This window comes from Alosa alosa, chromosome 5 (genome assembly GCF_017589495.1).
Source record: "Alosa alosa isolate M-15738 ecotype Scorff River chromosome 5, AALO_Geno_1.1, whole genome shotgun sequence".
NCBI lineage: Eukaryota > Metazoa > Chordata > Actinopteri > Clupeiformes > Clupeidae > Alosa > Alosa alosa.
Window position 1 is genome coordinate 2493928 of NC_063193.1, and position 25436 is coordinate 2519363.

General features: G+C 39.3%; 1 protein-coding gene across 5 annotated transcripts in view; it reads right to left on the reverse strand.

Moving 5' to 3' along the window:
• ap1b1 (adaptor related protein complex 1 subunit beta 1) overlaps nucleotides 1–24683 on the reverse strand; it is a 79610-nt gene extending 54927 nt beyond the window's left edge. For 2 of the 5 annotated variants that reach the window (XM_048244013.1, XM_048244012.1), the window contains exons 1-4: nucleotides 24291–24435; nucleotides 5711–5771; nucleotides 4143–4248; nucleotides 3720–3855 (exon numbers count right to left, since the gene is read on the reverse strand). In XM_048244013.1, coding sequence (XP_048099970.1) covers nucleotides 3720–3855; nucleotides 4143–4248; nucleotides 5711–5771; nucleotides 24291–24314 — 327 coding nt within the window. In that variant the 5' untranslated portion in view covers nucleotides 24315–24435. Of the gene's footprint in view, nucleotides 1–3719; nucleotides 3856–4142; nucleotides 4249–5710; nucleotides 5772–24290; nucleotides 24436–24592 lie in introns of those variants that run through there. The other 3 variants (XM_048244016.1, XM_048244015.1, XM_048244014.1) reach the window with 2 other exon arrangements.
• Between the last annotated feature and the right edge of the window lie 753 nt (nucleotides 24684–25436).

Below are 25436 nucleotides of genomic sequence, written 5' to 3' on the forward strand. Positions count from 1 at the left end.
CTACACTTTCAATTTAGTGCAGTTTTGACCATGTCAGCCAGAGATATTGTGATTCTAATTTTTGCTTTTTAATTTTTAACTAGGTGGCTATACATGAAATAAGTGGTAATGGGATGGGTTGACATGCCCCTTAAGACCAACATACAAAAAAAGGTGGACCTCCTAGGCCCCACGGTTCTCGAGATATTCACAGAAAACTGTCTCCGGCCACCTACAGGCCAGTTGGTGTATAGTAACATAAATTAATTTATTGTGTGGCCCCCCATGAACAGAATTCCACGAAACTTGGCGTGCATTCAGAGGGTAGCATAATGATCCTACACTTCCAATTTCGTGCAGTTTTGACTATGTTAGGTCACAGATACCTGCGATTACAACACCTCATTTTTACTTTTTTGTGTTCAACTAGGTGGCGCTATACATGAAATGAGTGGTTATGGGGCCATCCTTAAAAATATTTTTGTTTGCAGTAACAGCCAAAAAAAATAAAAATGGGTCGGTAGGTAGGTCAATATTTTTTTTTTCAAGATTCAAAGTAAAAAAAAAAGTTCAATTTTGGTCATGTTGATTACCTAGGAATGAATTTACACAAATGTGCATATCGTGACGTAACTGACTGGGTCTTCAACCCGTGCCTTCAGGCTACCATTGCAAACCTCATTCTGATGCAGGTTATATAGACCAGCCTTTCTCAAACTTCTTTGACCTGAGGCCCGGTCATGGCAGACTTTTGGGTCATAGGGCTCATCTACATGTACCCAGAAAGAAGGCTACAATAGCTCTTGGCCACGTTATATTGAAATTTGACTATACAATAGGCCTACTCAATGCTATACAGTGTATTATACAGTCTCTGCTCTGTTTCTAAGGAAGTTCCAAAAAACAACGTCATTCTATTAAGTTTCGTTAAATAACTAAATAGCCTTCCAACAGGTTGAAGCGGAGCTTTGATACCAACGTTATCGATTAGTTTCAGTTTCTCACAGAGACGCCAAGCATTGAATGAATGCTCATACCACCACTTAATTGTAGGGCTCCATGTTTAATGACATCGATAGCAGAAACGTTTGTTTTCTTTTTTTTCGTCGATCCGCGGGTTTCTTGATCAACTGCGCAGCAAATTATCAGATGAAGCACCGGGCCTAATTTCACTCCACGACTCAGCAGTCTCCATGTTGCGGACCCATATTTTGAGAAATGCTGAATAGACCACAACCAATTTCAATACTCCGACCACGGTCACCGCTAGACTAGGGGAGAAGGGATGAGAAAAGATCTGGCCACAGTTCTTCCAGAACTTCGTAACAGCGTTATCAGTTTGTGTGAATGAAACGAAGTGACATGCGTAAAACCAATGGTGTAGAGATGATGCCACAGGTTTTTTTTTTAAGTGAGCCACGTTTGCATGTAGGCAATTTATATTCACAATACTTGGGCCTACTAAAATAACTTATTTTATTGCATTTGTATTGGTTGTTTAGAGTAAAAAAAACAATCGGTCGGTATTAACGCAAGTTTACAACCGGCAAGTCGGTCGGACTAAAAGGGGAAAAAAAAAAAAATATTTGGGTCGGTTCTAAATTGACAGGGTCGGTCGGGTTACGGCAAACGAAAATATTTTTAAGGATGGCCTGGAATGGGTTGACATGGCCCCTTGAGATCAACATACAAAATAAAAATGGTCCTCCTAAACCTTACGGTTCTCGAGATATTCACAGAAAACTGTGTCTGCCCTACCCTCCTTTCGGGGGGTGCAGTCCAGCGGGGGGGCTACAGATCAAAATAGGGAGGGAAAGTAATCTCATCGCCATCTAGTGGTTGCGTTCCTAGAGTTTAGCGGAGTGGATGGAATTTTTTTTTAGAAAAAATATATCTCTGTGCACAGTGGGATCTTAATTTTATGCCTTCCATATGTTAGGCACTGGGGTCACCTCTATTGCTTCAAGTGGTCATACCTTATTTTTAGGATCAGTTGAATTGTTTTGAGTTTTTTTGTCGTTAACACGGTGATGAGGAACTACAGCTGCATGTGGCGTCACATGTTTGGGCTTTAATCTCTAACTGATCAATACGCAATTTGCTTAACTGGCTTAACATATTTTTGTAATAACGGGCGTGATGTAAACCCGCGTGGTGATAACCTTTATGTCAGGATAACTGGTGTTGTGCTTCTACTCATATGAAGAGCTAGCTGTAAGTGTTAAGTGTCAATGCTAACCAGGCTAATAAACAAACCATGCTACCGTGAGTAACGTTGAAGGGTAAAGTCAATGACTTCTTTTTTGTAGTTCGTTTATGAAACAAAAGGAGCAATTTCGATTTTCTTAAATAAGGCAAAATAGGGTCTGGCATTTTCACAGTTAGAATATTATTACTGTATAGACACTGAAAAATATTTTTGGTGGATAACATCGCTGATTTGGCTTCACAATATTTTTTTTGAAATAGGTCTATGGGACTTAACATTGAAGCTGCTCTTCGATAGGAACGCAACCACTTGGGGCGCTGGTTTTCACTTTCCCTCCCTATGAAAAACGATGGTTCCATGCTATCCATATGGGGTTACATGCCCACCAAGTTTCGTCTACCCCGGTCTTTCAGTGTCCCGGGAATCCTTGACGGAAATTTGGACATGTGAAAAAAAAAAAAAAAAAAAAAGAAAAATCTGACTAAACCTATATGACTGCCGCTGCGGTCATAATTATATCATATCATTATCATATCATTATATATTAAAATATATATCTATACTACTTTGAATTGAGAGGTGGCTGTCCCAAACCCTAAGACCTAAATTTCACCTTATGGATAAGAGAAGATATTTTGAACTAAACCAAATTGGGGGACTCGAGTCAGACTAAAGTCACTTGAGATCAATATGTATAAAAGACTTGACTTAACTTTGACTTGATATTTATGACTTGAGACTTGACTTAGACTTGAGTCAAATGACTGGAAATGACTTGATTTTTTTATATATATTGAGGAATTAACTTAACAATTTTAGAAAATCGACTTGATTGAGTGCTGTTGCAACACATGCATGTGAATGAAAAGTTCTCCTTTTCTAGAGAGTGTATAAGAATGAAACTTCATGGGCAAAGTGATCTAACATAAAATCAAATCTAAACTTTTATTCATGCAACAATCATTGTTGATGATGCATCCTTGGTTCCGTTTAAAACTGGTGGAAATGCGGGTTGGTTTACTGGATAGCATGTTCAAAAAAATCTGAACAGAACTAGTACAAGAATGTATTCTCTGTTGATCAAAAAACCCTAGGTGGAGCACAGAGCCACAGCCCAAATTGCTAGACGTTACACTCGAAAGGGGGATCTAAAAAACAGCTCAGTACAGTACAGTGGCCAATCTCGCTGTAGAACACATCACTTAAAACAACTGCACTCTGAACCAGGAAGATTTAAATAAAAAATAAATGTTTCTGTTTCTCATGTCTCCCAGAGAACCAACCTTCTCATAGAGAGTGCAATTTTGTGTAATATAATTACTAGAGCAATGCTGATTTTTTTGAATTGGTACCAAACTGGGCAAGTCAAGGGGATATGTGGACCAATTCACAAAAGGGTGGTCAACAACATACAGCACTGTAAAATGCAATGGCAGTTAGAAAGTTTACAATAACATACCATCTAAACAACAAATTCTGCTAATGACATTAACATGACCGTAAAACAGTCCTCTAAAGCTCAGTGTAATACCTTCACAAATGTGTTGACAGCCATAATGGCCATGTCCGGCTGACTCTTGGCATAGTTCATCAGGTACAGGTAAACTAATTTCTTCAGTTCAAGATTGTCGGTTTGCATGCAGTTCACTACATCAGGAAAGAGGGCACTGTTGGAAAAATTTAGACAGTTTGTATCACATTTGTTTAATAGTGTTATTGTCATTACATATGAAGAATCATCTTTAGATGTGTTATGAAGGTTAACAGCAGGTAAGCAATGGGAATGAATCCCTGCATTATGGTCAAAAGTTAACTATTTCAAATATTTCTGCCAGTTTTTGCCATACACATGACATCATGTAGAATATTGCTTTTGGTCATGTCATTATCCTGAAATTTTATGACCAACCATTAAGACAATGTATGCAAATGCACAGAAAAATTATCACTTCACCTGACATCTTTCCCCACAGTCATAGAGGCGATCACCTTTTTCACTGCCTCCTTCTTCTTTTCCTTCTTATCACTATTAAGCTCTGCTTTCAGCTCAAAAATTTCACCTATATGGAAACACACACACACACTAGGGCTGAAAGATTAATTGCATTTATGATAATATCGACAACCAGCTAACAGTGTCAAGAAAGGTCTGAAAGAGCTACTTTGGTTGAAAATAAACCTCTTCATTTCCTTTTGCTTGAACCTGCCATGTCCCTGGTTTTAGTTCCTTTCTCTTAATTCCCCTGTGCTGCGACTCTCGCTGGTAACTTTGTTATCTTCTCCAGCTGACTATTAAAACTATTTAACTTCACGTCTGTTTAGGCTACGCAGCAGCCATTCACCTGTGCTGGTAACTTTGTTTAGAGTGCAGTGACACAGAGGGGGCATTTGCAATATCCAAAGGGGATGGCAGCACAAACATTTTATGTTACAGTTACTTGTTAATGCCTAATGTTAACCGCAAGTAGTTGACACAGCTAACCACCAAAAACCCAGCTGTTCTAACATTAGCTTACCAGCTAAAGCTCTTACGCTACATACATCCTGCTAACTGCTGATAACTTTGCCTGTTTAAACAGTTTTGTTTCCGCGATTGGCTTTGTTGTCATAAGAACAAACTAGTTCATTTGCATGCATGCGTATTGCGCTGCGGTGTTGATGATGCTAACTTTAGTGAACACCAAGCTGAACGGTCATTCGGCCGCATTTTGTGCTGCAACAATTTAGTTTGTTCCGATGCACGTGCAAGTACAGAGGAGAGGAGCGAGTCTGTATCTGTGTGTGTGTGTGTGCACGTGCGTGTATGAGAGAGATCATGGGACAAGGAGAAGCCGTGTCAGTGGCACTGCATGTAACTGTTAACTAACGAAAGAAGATCATATCTACATGAAATAGAAACAAAATAGAAACGTATAAGCATCATTTAATGTTTACAAGGCTGGAAGTTCAACAAATATAGGCCTAGTAATTTGATTGAAGTAGTTAAATAAAAAATATTTCATTCATATCAATCATATTCAATCACCTAATGACATGATAACATAGGCCCGGGCTCCAGGAAAGAACAGTTTATGTTTAATTTATATTGTGCTGGTCATACTATAGAATGATATATTGCTTGACTTTGTTGAATAATACAGATGACAAAAAGCTTAAAAATATATTATTTTCCATAATCGTACAGCCCTACATTACACTACCACGGACTTAAACAGCCAAATATGTTGCAATGCTACAGTATCCTATGCCAAGTTAGAATGAAGCTGAAAGTGAAATACCAATTGTCAACCTATTCACCACAAACAAAAGAAAAACAGAACACTGCCAGTCCATCTCACTTTTTTCTTTTAAAAACTGACTTGGAGACGGCATATGAAAGAACTTAAACAAATCAATTATTCTTAATAAAAGGTATGAGGTCAATACATCACATGAAAAATATGGATTCAAGATAACAATATTAATTCCTGCCAGTTTTCACTTTGTGAATTTGTCAATAGAAAAGAAAAAAACAATCCAGACCTTTTTTGGTAGTAGTGAAGTACTTTGAGTCGGTCATCTTGGATCCAATGTGTCTGTTCTCCTGCAAAAGAGAGTAATGTGTATATATATAAGCGTATATTCTGATATGGCTCTGTGAAATATAATCAAGACATTCAAATATGTTCTGTATGCCCATTCAATATTTCACTGTCAGGTTTTCCAAAAGAACACCCTGAGCTCAGTCTACTGGTCAGGCATTTTCAGTTAGAGGCTACTCCAACTCCGCTGTAATAAGGACTGCAACAGGAAGTCTTTCCTGCCCACTGAAATGAATGAATCCCCAATGGGCAGATGAGGAATTATCTTCTGATCAATGAAAATTGTACACTTTTATTGAACATTTAGGCTAGAGAAAGAGTTTAAGCCTATTTGAGGTTTTCTCTGCTTTTGTGCAAGATATGTGTTTTTTTTTTATGTGATTTACGCCTATGTGATTTAAGTAAATTGCTCCTGTAACATTGTACCGTCTGGGGATTAATAAAGTAATATATCTATTGTCTATCCATCTGGGGAAAAATACCAGTGAGAATTTTTTTTTAAAAGGGATGTTCTTGCCCAACTAAATCAGAACCATTCCACCCACATTGAAAACTCTGTCGAATGGAACTCCTTCCATTTTGCTGTGCATAGCACAGCAGTTTCTACTTCCTGTTATGTGATAATACTGCAGCAGTGTGAACTAAAGAACCAGATTTCCTCACAAAACACAAGCCAAATAGGGCTCTGTCAGACAGCCATCACAAAATGTAGAGGAAACGCAGTCTTCATGGCTACAAAACATGGTCATGGTATTTGACCATGCCATGGCATACTATGTTTGAATAGTTATAGTGGTGCTGCTTACTCAGATACAGCTACTGCTGTCAAAATGAAGAAACAAAAAAAAAAAAAACAGTTCCAGAATTATGGATGTGACATTTAGGACTCATACTTGTAACGCCTTAGAGCATGGAAAAGTTGAAGGATAGTGAATTTATTCATTCAATATGCATGTTTCATATTCCATACAATCTATTGGATCTTGTGATGATAGTCTGGTGCAGTGATACGTGTTCACATCACAGTACGGCTGTGCAATTAATAAAATGTAAATTCCAATGTCGATTTTGGCTCTAAACTATCACAAAAACAGTATAACTGAGAAAATGTTTATTTTGCCACATTCTGTTTCTAAACTAAAGAAATAGTGTTTCGGAAAGATACAATTTCAACTGGGGAATTTTGGAAATATTCCAAATTGGAAACTTTCATGGAATTAAAGGAAATTATGTGAATTAATGGGAATTTACAGGAATTAACTGGACATTTTGGGTAATTCATACATACTGTTTCATATACAAACATTAACATTTTATTTCGTAATAAGCAATTTTCGTTTAGCTTAGCATACAAAGCTAGCTAGCATGCTAGCGGGAATCCCATTCTCTGCCTATGGTTTACTAGCGTGGTAAGCTAGCAACATTGAAACCACTGAACTGCCCAAGATATACCACGCCACTCAACAACAAGATCCGATTGTGATTGGTTGGAACATTGACTGACTATCACTTTGTTCAGTCAGAATCCCAGAAAATGGTAAAACAAATAAAAAAATATATAAAAAATAATGACATAACATAATACCCCAAACTTCATAGATTATGTTTATAAAGTTGTCAAGTTTAAATCAGACAGGCAATATGAGCATATGGTAATTAATCATCCTGTTAGAGCTAATGCAAACCCATTTGAATGAGGATAAAAGTGACGACAAGCACATAACTGGGCAACTCTGTTCACAAACTTCCCCCAGTTTCACACCAGTTATTCCCACATGAGATAACATTTTCACTGGGAATATTTTTCCCCCATGCACTTGAACGCACCATAGGTTTCCTTTATGTCTAGCTATGCTGATGGAGGTAATTGACGATACAGTATGTGCAGGGTAGAAATTTGACTAAAATTGCATTAAATCAGGTTGTTTTAACTAATATTAAGCTGCAAAATGGGATTTTGTCCACTACATTTAAGTTCCCCGTTATAGAGTAACTTGCCATATTAAAAATTCATTTTTATCAGATCAGTCATCATTTCATCAGCAAATGTAATCCAAAATGTCTGAAAATGCCATGCCACACAACACAGCAGTTGCATTACATTGTAATTATATGATGTGTTGTTATAAATATGTAGAATTTAAGACTTATTTATAATAGGGCTGGGATAAACAATTATTTTTTAAACGATTAATCTAGCGATTATTTTTTCGATGCATCGATTAATCTAACGATTCATTTTTTCAGTCCGATTCGATTTCGATTCGATTATCTTCTCATTATTATACGGCTCTTCACAATGCAAGTAGAATGCTCCATTGACTTGAATGGGATTTCCGAAAGTTCCGTAGTCAATGGCAACGGAGTTTGTGCTTGGAACCTCATTCAAAAGTGAAAGCAGACGGTTGATCAGCTGTGTTCTAAAGAATGTTTGATTCAAGTTCAGCGTGTGTTGCGAACTATTTGTTTCTCAGAAGCCACGACGAAACGGTAACAAATAAGTGTAAAGAGACATATCATGGAGTTTATTTTTCGCTTTTGGCAAGTAGTCAGAGATAAAAGCGGGATATTGTATAGAACGCCGGTCATCATGGGAAAATAAGTCCCTCACTGGCCATTCGGTCCGTCCGTTCGCCCCTGTCGGGACTTATTTTCCCCATAATGACCGGCGTTCTATACATTATCCCTTACTTAATTGACTAATAGCAATTTATACATGTTGATTTATATATCTGAATGAAAAAAAACATGAATTCCTTAACATTGGAATATGTTTATATTATATTCCAAAATAAAAGACTATACAAGTGCAAAGTAATGCATTCTTAGTCAGAGGTAGCATTCAATAAAGTTCAGTAGTGTATAGGTCTAATTGAGTGCCTGTCACTTTAAGACGTTCGTTCCCTTGCAATTGTAACACTAACGCAGTTACAGTGGCGATTGCTGCTCTTTGGAACAGGGGAAGCTCTGATAAAACTGGTCAATTATTAAATTAATATTATTAAGGTGCTATGTTGTTCTTTGAGGGCAAAAATGATCCCAAAACCCAGAATAGGCCAAACAGTAGGCTATAGAGTTGGCGTGGAATCATGTAGCCTACACCGTTATATAGCGCGCTACCTAACTTAGCCTAAAAACAACTGAAACTAAAGCAAGTCACCAACTCTGTAACTCCACATTACGGTTTTATTTACAGTATGCTATTTACAAAGACAAATAGAAACCGACTGTATTACTCCCAAATTATGAGAATTTGAGCTGCAACTTGCCTTGCCTCCCGACTTCACCTGTCAACACTAACGTTAAGGGCTTCTACATACTCGACGCACCCGACCGGTAGCGCGACAACGTGATGTCAAAATGACGTAGATCTTACTGGCGCGCCAGGATTTAACCCAGGTAGCGAGGTAGCGCACTTCACCCATTTTTTTTTTCAGACGAAGCCGACAAAGCGAAAACAGGACTAGTTCGAGGGCAAGCGAGAGTTGCATTGTTTTGTTACAGTCGTGAATTTTTAATAGTTTGCTGGATAAGTTAACAAAGTTACCAGCGAGAGTTGCAACACATGGAATTAAGAGGAAAGAATAGAAATTATTTATTTTTAAACAAAGGATATCTATTAAGGCCTGAACAAAATCTCTTTCCACTTAAGGAAATAACACAAACTCAGCCAGCTGCTAACTAGCTAGCCAGCTAACTAAACTGTTTAAATTATTAAAATTTTCCTCGGGATGACTAAAGTATCTATCTATCTATCTATCTATCTATCTATCTACCTGTGCACACACCTTGGAAACTAGATGATAATGATGATGGTAGTTGTGAATAGTAGCAACCAAAGTCTGAAGTACCATCACAGAGGCTAGCTACTAGTGTTTCTTACTGCAGCTTCTTCTGCTGTGTAACGTAGTTAGCGTTAATATTTTCACAACAGCGACAAAGGAGAATATTGCAACTAGTGTCGCGACCACCACGCTCGAGTATAAATGGTTACGGCGCTTCTGTTACGTCACATTGTCGCGCTACAGGTCGGGTGCGTCGAGTATGTTGGACGTTTAACGCATCCCTTGAACTACTTCCTGTCAGATCGCGACATATGCTGTCAATCAGTCCAGCCTCTATGACAGTTCCTCCAATAGTGTTTCCCCTAGAATTTTTTCCAGCAGCGGTGCTGTTGATCGTAGGAAGCCCCCCCCCCCCAAAAAAAAGAGAAACAGTTGAAAAAATTACTCCTTAAATTGTGCCTTCTGGTGGATTTTGTGGAAGAAATGGACAGATTGAGTTACAAATTATGACATAACCATCAACACAAGCATGATTATTGCAGTACTTGAACAGGATTATTCATGTTTTTCTTTCACCTTTTTCATTTACATTATTAGTATTAGCCACTGTACAACTGCACACTGTAGGCCACTGTACAAACAATTACTATTTAGAATATACAGTGCTGTGCATAAATTAAGACATATATAATGTATTTATTTACGATACATGATGCATTAAAAATAATTGATGTCCTATTTTTTTTTTTTAATTAAGGCATTAAGACAAAAGGCAAAATATGTTTTTATTCCTCCCTTTAGTCAATTTCAGCATGGGTGTCTTAACTTTTGCACAGCACTGTATAAACTATATAGACTTCTCTTTCATGCCATTACACTGTATTGGATATGTGGATGAAATTTATTATGTTTCCCCATGTCATTTGGTAAAATAAATGGTAAAAAATTCGAAGAAAATTCACTTGGATTATAGCAGATAAGTGTCTTGTATCACATCTATAATTTTGATGAGCTCTACAGGAATTACAAACTATCTCAGATGTAAATGCTTTATGTGATCCTATTACTCAAATTCACCAATAGGCTAGCTAGACCTTAGTTTCACAGCCTAGGTATGTTAGCAACACAGGGCTTTGGAAAGCATTGCCTGTATCACAAACAAAAACTAAAACAATGCATGGATTTATCTGGGAATAGGCTACTGAAGGTAGGGGCGAAGCTATCTCGGCCATGGTTTAATTTGGTTCCTTGGTTAACATAATGTAGGCTACGTTTTTTTGGACAAAATTGCGTCTGCTAATAAACTTAAACATAAACCCAAACAAGCGTGATCTCCTGTGGAATCCCTGACTGCGCCTTCAACGTTAGGCTACTATTATTTGTTGACATGAAACCTGAACGAACGGCAGCTGTTCCTGAAGTTCACTTGGCGCCTTTTTTTTTTTTAATTAGGCAACTTTTTTGCAGTGGCGCTTGAATTCCAGGAGCGGCGCTGCGCCGCTGATGAATACATTGTAGGGGAAACACTGCTCCAATCATCATACAGAAACTCGCCGTCCAGGCCATTCCACTGTCCCATTCACTCCCAGAGACGCCGGGCTTCCCTGGAAATGACGATTTTGTGGCGCTTGTCCAATAAATGTGTAGCTTTTCTGCACTGAGATCAGCCCACTCTGTAAGTGCCATTGAAAGTCCAGTGAAGCCGAGCGTCTATGGGTTTTTTGCATGTTTTTTTGATGGATCGTGTCGTCACAGCAATGTATTACGGGTGCAAAATCACGATAAATGACCAACAAAACCTTATTGCTGAACAAACTAGCCATGAAGATGAACATGTTTTCAGCATGTTCTAGTTGGAATAGTAGGCTAGAAACTAATGTAATAGTGTTATTTGATGCGATTTTCTGTGATATTTTAGAGGAGGCTGAGCTTCCCCTGTAGTGTTAGAGCAATCGCCTCTGCGCAGTTAAAACGCAGCTGATGTATGGATGCAATTCATAACGTAGATAGATAGATACTTTATTGATCCCCAGGGGAAATTCAAGAACTAACGTAGTTAGTTCAAATAACAGTTTGTACTTCTCCTTGGGACAAGCACTTTTGAGTCTTGGAAAACACTTTTCCATTTACATCGGGATTTTGCAAATATTCAGTGTCTGAGTCAATAAAATGAGTCCGGAGTAACGAAATTGACAAGCAGCTGTAAGGCCATCCTTAAAAATATTTTCGTTTGCCATAACCCGACCGACCCTGTCAATTTAGAACCGACCCAAATATTTATTTTTTCCCCCTTTTAGTCCGACCGACTTGCCGGTTGTAAACTTGCGTTAATACCGACCGATTGTGTTTTTTACTCTAAACAACCAATACAAATGCAATAAAATAATATTTCTTTTAGTAGGCCCAAGTATTGTGAATATAAATTGCCTACATGCAAACGTGGCTCACTTAAAAAAAAATGCCGGTTTTACGATGTCACACTATGGCCTACGCCGTTTCATTCACACAAACTGATAACGCTTTTACTTGGCACGGTTCTGGAAGAACTGTGGCCAGATCTTTTCTCATCCCTTTCTCCCCCTAGTCTAACGGTGACCGTGGTCGGAGTATTGAAATTGGTTGTGGTCTATTCAGCATTTCTCAAAAATATGGGTCCGCGAACATGGAGACTGCTGGTCCGCTGGAGTCGGGAGTGAAATTAGGCCCGGTGCTTCATCTGATAATTTGCTGCGCGAGTTGATCAAGAAACCGCGGATCGACGAAAAAAAAAAGAAAACAAACGCTTCTGCTATCGATGTCATTAAACATGGAGCCCTACAATTAAGTGGTGGTATGAGCATTCATTCAATGCGGCGCTCTGCGCGAGAGAAACTGAAACTAATCGATAACGTTGGTATCAAAGCTCCGCTTCAACCTGTTGGAAGGCTATTTATTTATTTAACGAAACTTAATAGAACGACGTTGTTTTTTGGAACTTTCTTAGAAACAGAGCAGAGACTGTATAATACACTGTATAGCATTGAATATTGTATAGTCAAATTTCAATATAACGTGGCCAAGAGCTATTGTAGCCTTCTTTCTGGGTACATGTAGATGAGCCTTATGACCCAAAAGTCTGCCATGACCGGGCCTCAGGTCAAAGAAGTTTGAGAAAGGCTGGTCTATATAACCTGCATCAGAATGAGGTTTGCAACGGTGCGCCTGAAGGCACGGGTTGAAGACCCAGTCAGTTACGTCACGATATGCACATTTGTGTAAATTCATTCCTACGTAATCACCATGACCAAAATTGTACTTTTTTTTTTACTTTGAATCTTGAAAAAAAAAATATTGACCTACCTACCAACCCATTTTTATTTTTTTTTGGCTGTTACTGCAAACAAAAATATTTTTAAGGATGGCCTAATTAAGCATGCTAAACTCAACATCCAAACAGTATTCTAACGTTAGCTTTGAGACACTGCTTGATTGCATAACTTAACTAAGTTTTGTCTCCTCAATGTTACTATGTTGTGATAAGACCTTAGCAGAGTTAACTTGACTGTAGCAGTTTTGAACAAATTTGCACAGCATGGTCACGATGCTAAGCGGATTTAATAGCAATTTAGCCAGCCGTGTTCTATGCAATGCTTCTATGTGGCAACAACAATCCTTCAACAACCATGAATATTTTGTGTTAAATGCACATGCAGAGGAGGGGCAGCGGGCTTGTTATGAGAGAGCGGGCGGGGCAGGGAAAGGCTGCGTGCGTAAAAAGTGCAGCTCAAAGGATTTTATCATATCTTTAATTTAAATAGTACAACATAGAACATCAATGTGTGACGGCCGGTTTTGTGGCGCCCCACCACGATTAGTCAAAGTATGGGAAACACTGAAGGTGTAAAATTCAGCATGCGTTTTGGGTCTGACAAATCAACGCGCATATTTTGCGTCGACGTATTTTTTGCATCGACGTAATCGATTACGTCGACGCGTTTTCCCAGCCCTAATTTATAAGTTAATATAGTGGATGGAATCCACGATCTTGAAATCCCCTGGCTTCTTCTTATTATTATAACCTTTTCTTTTTACCTTTTCAAAAATGAATGTGGCTCTAACTCCTTAACATACAGACATGTTGAAATAACTATTGTGTAGGTCTGGAATTGGACAAGAGAGTTATCATTTCAGATTTTTCGAAAAGTTTATACTTTGAGAAGTAGGGGATTAAAAATGTTAAAAAGCGAATTTTCCCCTCATAGAGGAGGAGGAGGCTGTGATGTCATAATGGCCTAAAGCCAGCTGCGCTCGTTAAGCTCCCAGAGTAGTTCCCGGGCTAATCAGAACACTGGCACAGGTGTCACCTGTGAATCCAACTGTCTAAGCTTCTTAGCATACAATCTGGCTCTCCCTGAACTACATATCCTGTTTAAGTGTTTCCCGTGTGTCAAAATAAAAAGTCACATCTCATGCTTTGCGCATTATATCTGCACAACGGCTTGACGCATATGCTTCAAATTTGGTACAAGAGTATGGACTCAAAGATGAAGTAAGTTGATGTTGGAGGTCAAAGGTCAAGTCCATGACTACTCCGAGCATTATATCTCAAGAATGCCTTGACATGCCTGAAATTTGGTATGAGTGAGGGCTCCAGACTAACTTTTTGCACTGGTGCGCCTAACTTTTTTTCTTAGGTGCACCAGCACAAAAGTTAGGTGCACCCAAATTTTCAACCACATCGTATTTAACACCGCAATCGTATTTTTTTCCTTAATTACTGTCCTATATAGGTTCCTATGACTTATGATTTACAACTCTACAAGAAAAGTAACTTAATGAAGTGTTGGTGCTTTAAGTGCTTCACTGAGCTGAAATTTAAATAACAGTGAGTACGTCTTTTAAATAACAGTGCACGTCTTTTAAAGGTGCCATGTGTAATGTCTGCCAAAAATCAATTCATACTCCACATTCCATAAAAGGTTGGGGCAGTATACCTCCAGAAAGTGAGTTGGGCTACCCTAGAGTAACAACCAAGAAACGTGTATTGCAGTTTGGCTGGCGGTTAGGTTGCCCGCATGCCACCTCCCATGGCCGAAACTGGTATTATGACACCTGTCGGGCTGTGGCTAGTAATTTAGCATGCTAATTCAGGTTGATATCTCTGCAGCGCTATACCTTGTCATTTTTTTAATGACATCATCACCCTTATTTCTTCTCATTCTTTTGATGTGTGTAGCTCATTTTTTGGATATTCTTACCTCAATTCTTACACATGGCACCTTTAAGGGCTTCAAACTGCACATCTCATGGCTCAATGTCTTACATACTTCATGATCTTTAGGCCTTGGCTAAACCAGCTCGCCATGCAATAATCATTTGACAGTCCCACAATGCAATTTACTTTTTAATTTTAGTATTTTTAAATTTTCAATAAGAACAACTATGGTTAATGCAGTAACAAAATGGTAGGCCTATTATTATAGGCTATTTCAATGACTTGCCACGTTTGATCTAAATGTGTCCATTCAATTCACCGTACACAATGATACATGCAGGGAATATTCAGGCTTTAAATGTAGCAGCGATATTCGGTTTGCACCAAATACCGGATTAAATTGATTGATGCCATCAGAATGAGTTTACACAACTTGCGCCGAAAAAACGAATATTGCTGTTGAAAACCGGTTACTCCCCTGCATGTAATTGCAGTCAATGACGACTCCTTTTCGGCGATATCTGTATCTCTGTCGCTCGCCGGCCTTGTATGCATTGTTCGCAATTTTCATCTGCAATGACTCCTATAAATTTGGCGCAAGTGGCATTCCTGTATCGCCGGGTTTACGCTCAAACTATTTTTCTGGTGAATAATTATTTCGACTGAACTTGGTGAAGGGAAGTTTCACTAGGCCTATCGTAGGCAACGATAAACTTGATCATCTCGGGCTCGTCTGATCGGTTTGCTGCTGCCAGCCGCCGAAAGGCAGCGGGGAGAGAGTACATTTATCTCGGCCTATATGACCACACTGTAATGCAACTACATAGGGCTGGGCGATATATCGGTATTACGACTACGACCGATATATTTTTGAAAACTATATGTAGTTGAGACAATATCATAATACCGGTATTATGTAAAATAATGGACCATTTTATCAAAGCCACTTGCTCTTCTGTGTTCAGACCATTCAGACAGCTGCAGCTCTGCTCAACTGCGCCCCTGCGTGTGCACGTTCTCCCTCGCAGCACTACAAACTTTCAAACATGACGGACACCGAGTCAGATTTTGTTTACCTTGATCAGAGGTTGGTGCTGATGCCTATTCCGTCGGCACATCAACGGCTAGACCGAGAATTCTCGTTGTGAAATCAAAATTCCACTGGAGCTCCAAGCGGTTTTATACGCAGATTTAAGTTACAACACTGTTTACAGCTCTTCGACTCACGGTAAAATGTCATTTTTGGTACATAGCCTAGCTAATTTAAATACACTGATTAATGCTTGCGTGTAGCGATATACAGTAGCAGATCTAAAGTCCTCAGAGAGACAACCTACACGCTGATTTTATTAAGAGGATATGCACACGGGGACTCGCGAGCAGTTAGGGGCATCATTTTTTATGATTCCTGAAACCAGGCAGGTGTACGCCTGCAGGTGTACGTCCGTACGCACTGTGCATACCATCACTCAACAACGAGAGTGCACGCATAGGCTACTTGTTTTCTTTTACTCGGCTTTCTATATGGTTATCAGCACACAATGTTGAGCTAATTTAACTCAATACTCATCATGGATATCACAAGTTTAAAACAACCAAAAACAGAAAGGATGGAGGCAGCAAAGCTAGAGGAGCTATTCAAGATGGGCAAGAACAAGGTTGGCTAAGCAATTGGTGTGCTTGTCAGAACGACTGCATTACAGCTGTTTAAAGCCAGACGTTACAGTATGCTATAACACAACTAAAGGTAGCTTTAGCCAGTATAGGGATGTATAAAGTTGCCCAAATGAATAGGTAATTGTAGACGTTGTTGTTGCATTATTGCATGTGGATGTTGTTATGCTATGTATGCACGAACATAAAGGAAAAATGCGCGTGAACGTTTTTTTTTTCTTCCTGGGGGGGTGATGGGTGTGCGTCCCATAGCATTAATTCCAACGACGGTAGCGTCTATCACACTCTTGATGAGTGACTCAGTTACGTTGTTTAAGTAGCCTAATTGTTTAAAACTATTTTTGTTGTTGATAGCAACATGTCTAGGCCATCATAGGCTACATTTGCTTGTCATCTAGGCCCTATCAAACCCTTACGGGTAAAAAAACTGCATTGTGTGACAAAACTGCAGGTTTTTTAATATTTTTGTGCCCAAAATATTGCATTGTGCAGTACAATGTAGGCCTGCGTTGTCAGTCAGGGTCAACTTTGGTTATTTGCATTTGGTCTTTTGTTATTTGCACAGCTTTATCAGAGTAACTGTAGCCTATGCCTATTGTAGGCTTATGTTATTGTTTACACTTTTTTGCACAGCTGTGTTAGAGCAGTCTGAAATCATTATAATTAAAGCTCGTTGAGTGAATATGAAACACTTAGCTCTTTCTGTTTAAAATATCGATATATATCGTATATCGCCAATCAGCTCCAAAATATATTGGGATCTCAGTTTTGGTCCATATCGCCCAGCCCTACTCCTTGTGCAGTTAAATATTTGCAAACAGGTATGTGCTGTGTAGCCTACTTTTTTCTTATTTGCACAGCTCTATCTGTATGCCAATTGGTTTCTTATATTGGCTTTTAACGGTAGCCTATGTTTTGTGTTACCTTTATTGTAAAGCTGTAGGCCTGTGTTGCCAATCAGGGTCGACCGAATATTGTTATTTGCACAGCCCTCAGAGCAACTGTATGCCTATTGGTATATGTTTTTGTTTAGACCTTTTTGCACAGCTCTGTTAGAGCAGTCTGAAATGAATATAATTAAAACCGGCTGTGTTGTCATAATTGTTGTGTTGAGTGAATATATGAAGCACTTCGCTCTTTCTGTTTGAAATATCAATATCGTATCGATATCGCATATCGCCAATCAGCCCCAAAATATCGGGATATCAGTTTTGGTCCATATCGCCCAGCCCTACAACTACATCCACTCTGTTTATCTGACTGGTCTCTGACCTCTCTCCATGGGCCACGGCCAATCAGAGGGGAGGTCCCGCCCTTCACTATCTGCGATTTGTTTAAACCACGATATTGGCCAAATATGTGTCTGTTATTGAACCAAAGGTAGAGTTTCAATGCGGACACTTTTTCCCCTCTCGAATAGCTGGTCGCACTGGTGCGACCTCCGATTTTTTTTAGTCGCACTTTTGAAAAATTAGGTCGCACTCTGGAGCCCTGTGAGTGTTTGTATGGACTCAAAGATGAAGTGAATTGATGTTGGAGGTCAAAGGTCAAATGTAAAGGTCAAAAACACCTCGAGTGTTATATCCAGGGGGTCAAGAGCATGTAGATTAGCTTCGGCATGTTAGCATACGCCATTTTCAAGTATGGCGCCGCATGTTGTTATGCTATGTATGCATAGGACCGATCCGGCGGCTACAGCCAAACGTTATTCAGCGCGTATTTCTTGAGGAGCCTATGAGAAGACGTGTATATTATGGTTATTTATGCATCATATGACAAATAAGAAAAATTGTATTGATATTGTTTCGTTGTTGTTTGTCTGAACAAAAATAGCCTAAACATGATTAAAGACAATAAATTACACAACAGTGGCATAAAGCCCTTGTCTCGTTACACCATGGGTCTCCAACACGTTGCTCTCAACCCATAGCCACCCCCTTTGGAGCTTGCCAGAGGCTGAAGCACTAGGCTACTACATTTAAACACAATTATTGCCGCGAATTTAATAAAAAGTAAACCATGCATAATTAAAAAAATAACTCAGTTTAGGCTACTTCGCTACACAATAAGGTTTCCAGAGCACAGCGCACGTTCAATGAATGAGTGAAAGGCCTTGTCTCGCAATAAACAGCTGGAAATTCCAACACTTTTTCAACTACACGAAACTTTACAGTGATCATCAAATACCCTCTAGATTTAAGTGCCCATCAGTCTCAACATTTAACTATATAATACAAGTCCAGAAGTAAATTAAATCCCATACCAAAACCGAAAATCGTCTGCTTTTGATAGCCTTGTATGCCGCTCCAAAGAAAACGCATGTCTCACAATAAAACGCACAATGTAAGAATTAAAGGTCTGCCTCGAATAAGCCTACCCCAAATATACCTGTGCTTTGCACAGCCTAAGTAAATAGCAGACCCCGGACATAATTTAGGATTTAAGGAAAGTATGCAATCATACGATGTTGGACACCTGGCTATGCTCTGGCCGTCTACTGTGCCTGACTCCGCTGCCTCATTTGGATAGTAACTCGACAGGTGAGCACGAAGATTGGATGTCGTGGATGCGTAAGTAAACTGTTTTTTGCTGAGTCCGCAGACTACATTCTCTTTAACGGTTACTTTACCATCTGCGGTGTACAACCCAAAGTAAAGACACCACATTTTAGATGAGTTGGGGACGTAATTGTCCGCTCAGGCTGACCGTTCTGTGCGTTATCTTCCATTTTCAAAACAGGGTGGCTATTGAGGGCTCTGGCTCCAGTCATTATTGTGGCTACTGGCTATTATTGGCTTGATTTGGTCATTGGCCAATGCTAGAATACGTTTAGAGCACCTGCTATGAGATGGCAAACAATAAAATAAAAAACAAACTAATCATAGACTGTAAAAATGCACTACACATGGCACAAAAAAAAAAAAGAATGGTTTATTTATAGTTCTACGGATATTTCACGTCATGTTCGAATGCATATTTGCAGCAGCAGGACGGCAGGCAGACCGGCTCTTAGTTAGAGCAGCTGTTATCCAATGAAATTAAGTTAGCGCTTCAGGGCTTACTCCACTTTCATTCCACACGCCGCGTTCGAAAGCAACTTTTTCTTCTTCTTGTTACGTGGCAAGCAATGTATGTGCATTATCGCCACCCTCTGACTGGAGGACGACTCTTTTTACAGAATATCCAGGCCATCCTTAAAAATATTTTCGTTTGCCGTAACCCGACCGACCCTGTCAATTTAGAACCGACCCAAATATTTTTTTTTTTCCCCTTTTAGTCCGACCGACTTGCGGTTGTAAACTTAATGTTAATACCGACCCATTGTTTTTTACTCTAAACAACCAATACAAATGCAATAAAATAAGTTATTTTAGTAGGCCCAAGTATTGTGAATATAAATTGCCTACATGCAAACGTGGCTCACTTAAAAAAAAAACCTGTGGCATCATCTCTACACCATTGGTTTTACGCGATGTCACCGTTTCATTCACACAAACTGATAACGCTGTTACGGTTCTGGAAGAACTGTGGCCAGATCTTTTCTCATCCCTTCTCCCCTAGTCTAGCGGTGACCGTGTCGGAGTATTGAAATTGGTTGTGGTCTATTCAGCATTTCTCAAAATATGGGTCCGCAACATGGAGACTGCTGAGTCGTGGAGTGAAATTAGGCCCGGTGCTTCATCTGATAATTTGCTGCGCAGTTGATCAAGAAACCGCTGGGATCGACGATCGTGAAAAAAAAACAAACGCTTCTGCTATCGATGTCATTAAACATGGAGCCCTACAATTAAGTGGTGGTATGAGCATTCATTCAATGCCGTCTCTCGCCGAGAGAAACTGAAACTAATCGATAACGTTGGTATCAAAGCTCCGCTTCAACCTGTTGGAAGGCTATTTATTTATTTAACGAAACTTAATAGAACAACGTTGTTTTTTGGAACTTCCTTAGAAACAGAGCAGACTGTATAATACACTGTATAGCATTGAGTAGGCCTATTGTATAGTCAAATTTCAATATAACGTGGCCAAGAGCTATTGTAGCCTTCTTTCTGGGTACATGTAGATGAGCCCTATGACCCAAAAGTCTGCCATGACCGGGCCTCAGGTCAAAGAAGTTTGAGAAAGGCTGGTCTATATAACCTGCATCAGAATGAGGTTTGCAATGGTGCTTTGAAGGCACGGGTTGAAGACCCAGTCAGTTACGCCACGATATGCACATTTGTGTAAATTCATTCCTAGGTAATCAACATGACCAAAATTGAACTTTTTTTTTTACTTTGAATCTTGAAAAAAAAAATATTGACCTACCTACTGACCCATTTTTATTTTTTTTTGGCTGTTACTGCAAACAAAAATATTTTTAAAGATGGCCCCAATAAAAATCGACGTTGGTCCATCCGTCATTTCCAGCTTTGGAACTTGGCGCATGGTCAAAGCCGACTGACGCTGGATCCGAACCCCAGTGTTCAAGATGGCGTTGACTATGAATTGGCCGGATTTACTAGCCTAGCCTCCCCCATTCATTTGTATGGAGGGCGGGACTTATAACTGGAGAGAGTGACTAATACCTCCATGGTTATATCTCAAGAACGCTTTGACACACAAGGTTTTTTGGTACGAGGGTTTGTATGAACCCAAAGATTAAGTAATTCAATGGTTTTTTTTTTCAGGAATCTCCCACCAACATTATAACCTGACTCTCGCCAGATGAATTTCGTTCCGCCTAGCTCCACTCATCCATCTGGGACCAATCCATTGGAGTGTTGCTTCAGAAGGCTGGGCCTAATCAAAAAATGCTTGCAGATGATTGAATAAGCCACTTGTCCGTCATCTATTGACGTGCTACTTCAACCACTCACATTGAAGCCAACCCATGACGCTGATAACAGTCTCACAGTCGCTTCTACGCTATGTCATATCTATGAAACTCCTGCCCTGCGTCCTTATTGGCTGTACCATAAAATCGGTTGCAGAAATCACTCTCAATGGAAGAGGTCCCAGATGGATGTGAGTGAAGCTAGGCGGAGCTAAGCGGAACGAAATTCATCTGGCGAGAGTCAGGTTACCAACATTAAGCCAGCAGCTTTCCATCCACTACTGCAATTCCTCTGGCATTACATTTTTAGTTTAACTTCACTTGTTTTCCAAATCCTATAGCCCATTAGTGATATTTTCATGTAGCTGTGGAATAACAAAAAAAACTCTTCTTATGTAACCCTTCTGTAAATGGACTGAAGTTCGGTCTAAATATCTTGGTACTTTTATCGGTTATGCTAACCGTTAGCATATGGGATCTCATATACATTAGCCATAGGCTAATGCAGCACTTTCTATTCTGTAACTTGGAATACTAGCCTACATCATTGTTCTCAAACAAATCATCGAAAGAAATAATTGAGATGTACTCTGTTGGTCTGCTTAGTTTTACAGTGAATCCTAACTAAAGGTTTGAAAGGAACTTCAGCTTTAGACTTTCTCTTGGGAAACTGTTAGGTTTATCTATCTTCTCTAATGTAGCATGGCATGCTGACATGGCGTATTGACGTCATTTATATGCAAAGTATCGTGTGACGTCATTTAGCGACTTCTGAAGCTGGCTTTAGCTACGTTCCATTTGAAATAGCTGTGTGTGTCTGTGTGTTTGTCTGTGCGTCTGTATGTGTGTGTCTGAGTGTAGGTGTGTGTGCAGAAATGTTGTCTGTCTGCACCTGCTATTCCTACACAAAGTTACAAAATTGTTACATTTCAAGCACTTTCACCTGTTCTGATTAAGTTCTAAGAAATAGGCACCAATAATGATCAAACATTTTGTTTATTTTTTACCTTTTTTATAATGGAACTTCCTTGTGTCCTCACAAAAAGCTAAAATAATCATATGATCACAAAGGTGATCTCACAGGGGTAAATGATGTCCATCATTGGTAATTGAGCTAAAGTAAACATATGTTAAGTATTTTTTTACATAAATTCTTATGCCTGTATTGATTTAAAAGCCTAATAATGTGGTGGGTCCACCTGACCCGGGAACACCTTACAAGGGTTAAAAGAAGGCAAAATAGGGTCTGACATTTTCACAGTAGATTAGGCTAGTATGTCCGTGAGCCCCCATGTTCATTCACCCAGAATGTAGCGCTGTAGCTGCCTGGCTGCTTTGGCTGTTGAAACTAGCAACTCGAGCTAGATAAAACCAAATTATTTTTTTTCCGTAACGATAGTACTCGGTGACCTTGGTGAAACTGAGATCTATATGAAAAATCACAGGATTTCTCCTTTAACGCTGAAGCTGCTCTTCGATAGGAACAAAACCACTGGGGGCGCTGGTTTTCACTTTCCCTCCATTTAAAATGTTATGGAATAGCCTGGGATTACCCATAAGAACCTTTAGCAAATTTGGGATGTGCGCTGCAGGTCTGTCTAGCCAAGAAGCCAATGAAGGCCATTTCCAATGTTGCTAAAACACAGGCACGTGCATTTCTTTGTAATTGAGTAAAGAACTGCATTTAAAGCCTTTGTTTACAAGATTGCTACACTTCTGAAACGATTTGGTAAGAGTTTAATGCGTAAATTTATGTTTAATTTCACTTCTAGTCACGGCCCTGCTGGAAGTCATAAGGCAATTAACCTTTTCCAGACCCACTCTCAATTACAATTGAGAAGGTCTGCGTTGTAACCAGGCTATTTATGGAAATGACTTGGCCATGGAACTTGCTGACTAATAAACAAAAGCCAATATTTTTGTAGGACAACTTTACAAAAGGCCTACACTTGGGCAACAATTTTCACTGAACAACTGTGCACGTTCACTATGCGCACGTCAGAACAACATTGGCTCATTGATGTTTAAAAACAGCAGAAGTATTATAAAATACAAGGTAAGATCAGATGAAAGGCGTTCGCGGTCAAACGTTTGAATATGAAGGGCTTTACTGTATTTTTTGACTTGACGGTGTCAATTTAAGAATGCGCCTGCGCATTGGGCTTCTGTTAGTACATTTTGAGCAGAATTTGACAAAACACCTGTCCATTATCACCTGTGAATTCGAATACCTCGGCCTAGAAGCTCGAAATTGGGTTTGCGGCTAACGTTACTCACTGGAAGCTAACAAGCAATTCAGCTACCAGAATATTGTTTTTTTGTTTGGTTTAACAAACCCACATGATATCCGTTAGCTAGCGTTTTGATACTATGCCTCAGAGAAAGCATATTATTAGCAACATAACGAGATAATTCTATTCTTTCCTGATTCCACAAATCGACTTATCTGGGACGTAAATTAAAGCTAACGTTAGTGCTAGCAGATGAATGTTGCTATTTGCTAGCAGTGAATGTTGCTATTTGAAGCTTCATGGTTAGAAGCTAACGTTACAAGAATTGACAATGAACCTCAAACGAACAGCAAACAAATTACATCAGTCGCTAACGTTATCTCAGCTGGTTAAAACTAATATCAAATGTAACGTAATGTTAGCCAAACAGTAATGTCTCCCAGGCAAGTTAAGCTAGCTGGCTAAATGAACGTTCACTGTAATACGGTCAAAAAGAAGTTTCCATAAGGTAGCCTCGAATGAGTAACGTTAGCCAAATAGTGATAAGCACATACTTGACACTAACGGTACAATGTAACCTTTACTGAACGAGGTTTTCTGATGGATAGAAGTAACTTAACAATTTAAATCTTAGCTTGCCATCAACGAGAGTCAAGTGACGGTAACGTTAACGGTAAAGTTTACTAGCACACATTAGCTTTAACGTTATAAGTTAGCTCGCTAATGGTATCGTTAGCCGACATTACCAGAGAAGCCTCAATAACGTAACCAAATCCATTTCAAAACACAAGTGTATAACAGTATTGCTAGCATTTACTCACGCATAACTGACTTGCCCACTCCATCTTTAACAATAAAGTAAAGGTGGAATGTGTACGAAATTTGTGAAAATGAAGCCTTAACTTAGCTTCTGAATAAACAGATAACGTTACGTTGGTTTGCTCAAACTAACGTTAGCTTGTGGCATGACATGACCTTCTTAGTCGGAGCTTAAGGGAGTATTTGCTTGCATAGTTAATCCTTTAATCTGTCACCCTATAGTGGATACTGAGGGCGCATGGTAAAAGGCACAGTGAAGTTAAAACTCAACACAATTGCTCTGAAATCGCAATAAAACGCTTACCTTTCAGAAGTATTTGGCTTTACAATATCACTCACTCCCACTTTTTCTCGTCATTTCACCCTCACTTCCGGCTTCCGCACTATCTCTGACAGGTGGGATTGAGTCACAATTATGCAAAATCAACATAGATTAGAAGTAGTGGGCAAAAGGGAAGAATTGGGCAAAATGTATTTTGATACATTTGTATTTAAGAAACCTAAACAGTTATTATGTCCCTTTTTGTCCTCACAGCGATTCCACTGCTGTGAAGTCTCTCTGCAGTCTTTTAAGTAAATCGTGTTCCAAGTTTGCTGATTCTGACTTTTGAAGTTTTAGTCTCAACACAAACTTTCTCAAACTTTGCGACCAGGGCTAAAAGAAAAGAAGATACCATTAAGTAGTGGGGTGGTACAGGTTGACCCATACTAGCCCATGGACTAGCCCCATTGAATGCACATGACTATTTCAGGCTTAATACTAGTATAGTATACTTTTTTGATCCCGTGAGGGAAATTTGGTCTCTGCATTTAACCCAATCGGTGAATTAGTGAAACACAAACAGCACACAGTGAACACACAGTGAGGTGAAGCACACACTAATGCAGTGAGCTGCCTGCTTCAACGGCGGCGCTCGGGGAGCAGTGAGGTTAGGGGTTAGGCCTTTCTCAAGGGCACTTATGGCTTAATATTTACTGTCTCTCTGAGATGTCATTTTGAATGTAGAGTTTTAATGAAATATCAGGTTATTTGATCAACAAATCTTTTTGCATACTATTACAGTTTCCATGATTCATTTATCTGCCCCATTTCACAGGTCCTAAGACAACGGCAAAGATAAATATAACCGCAAGCGGTGATTTACGGG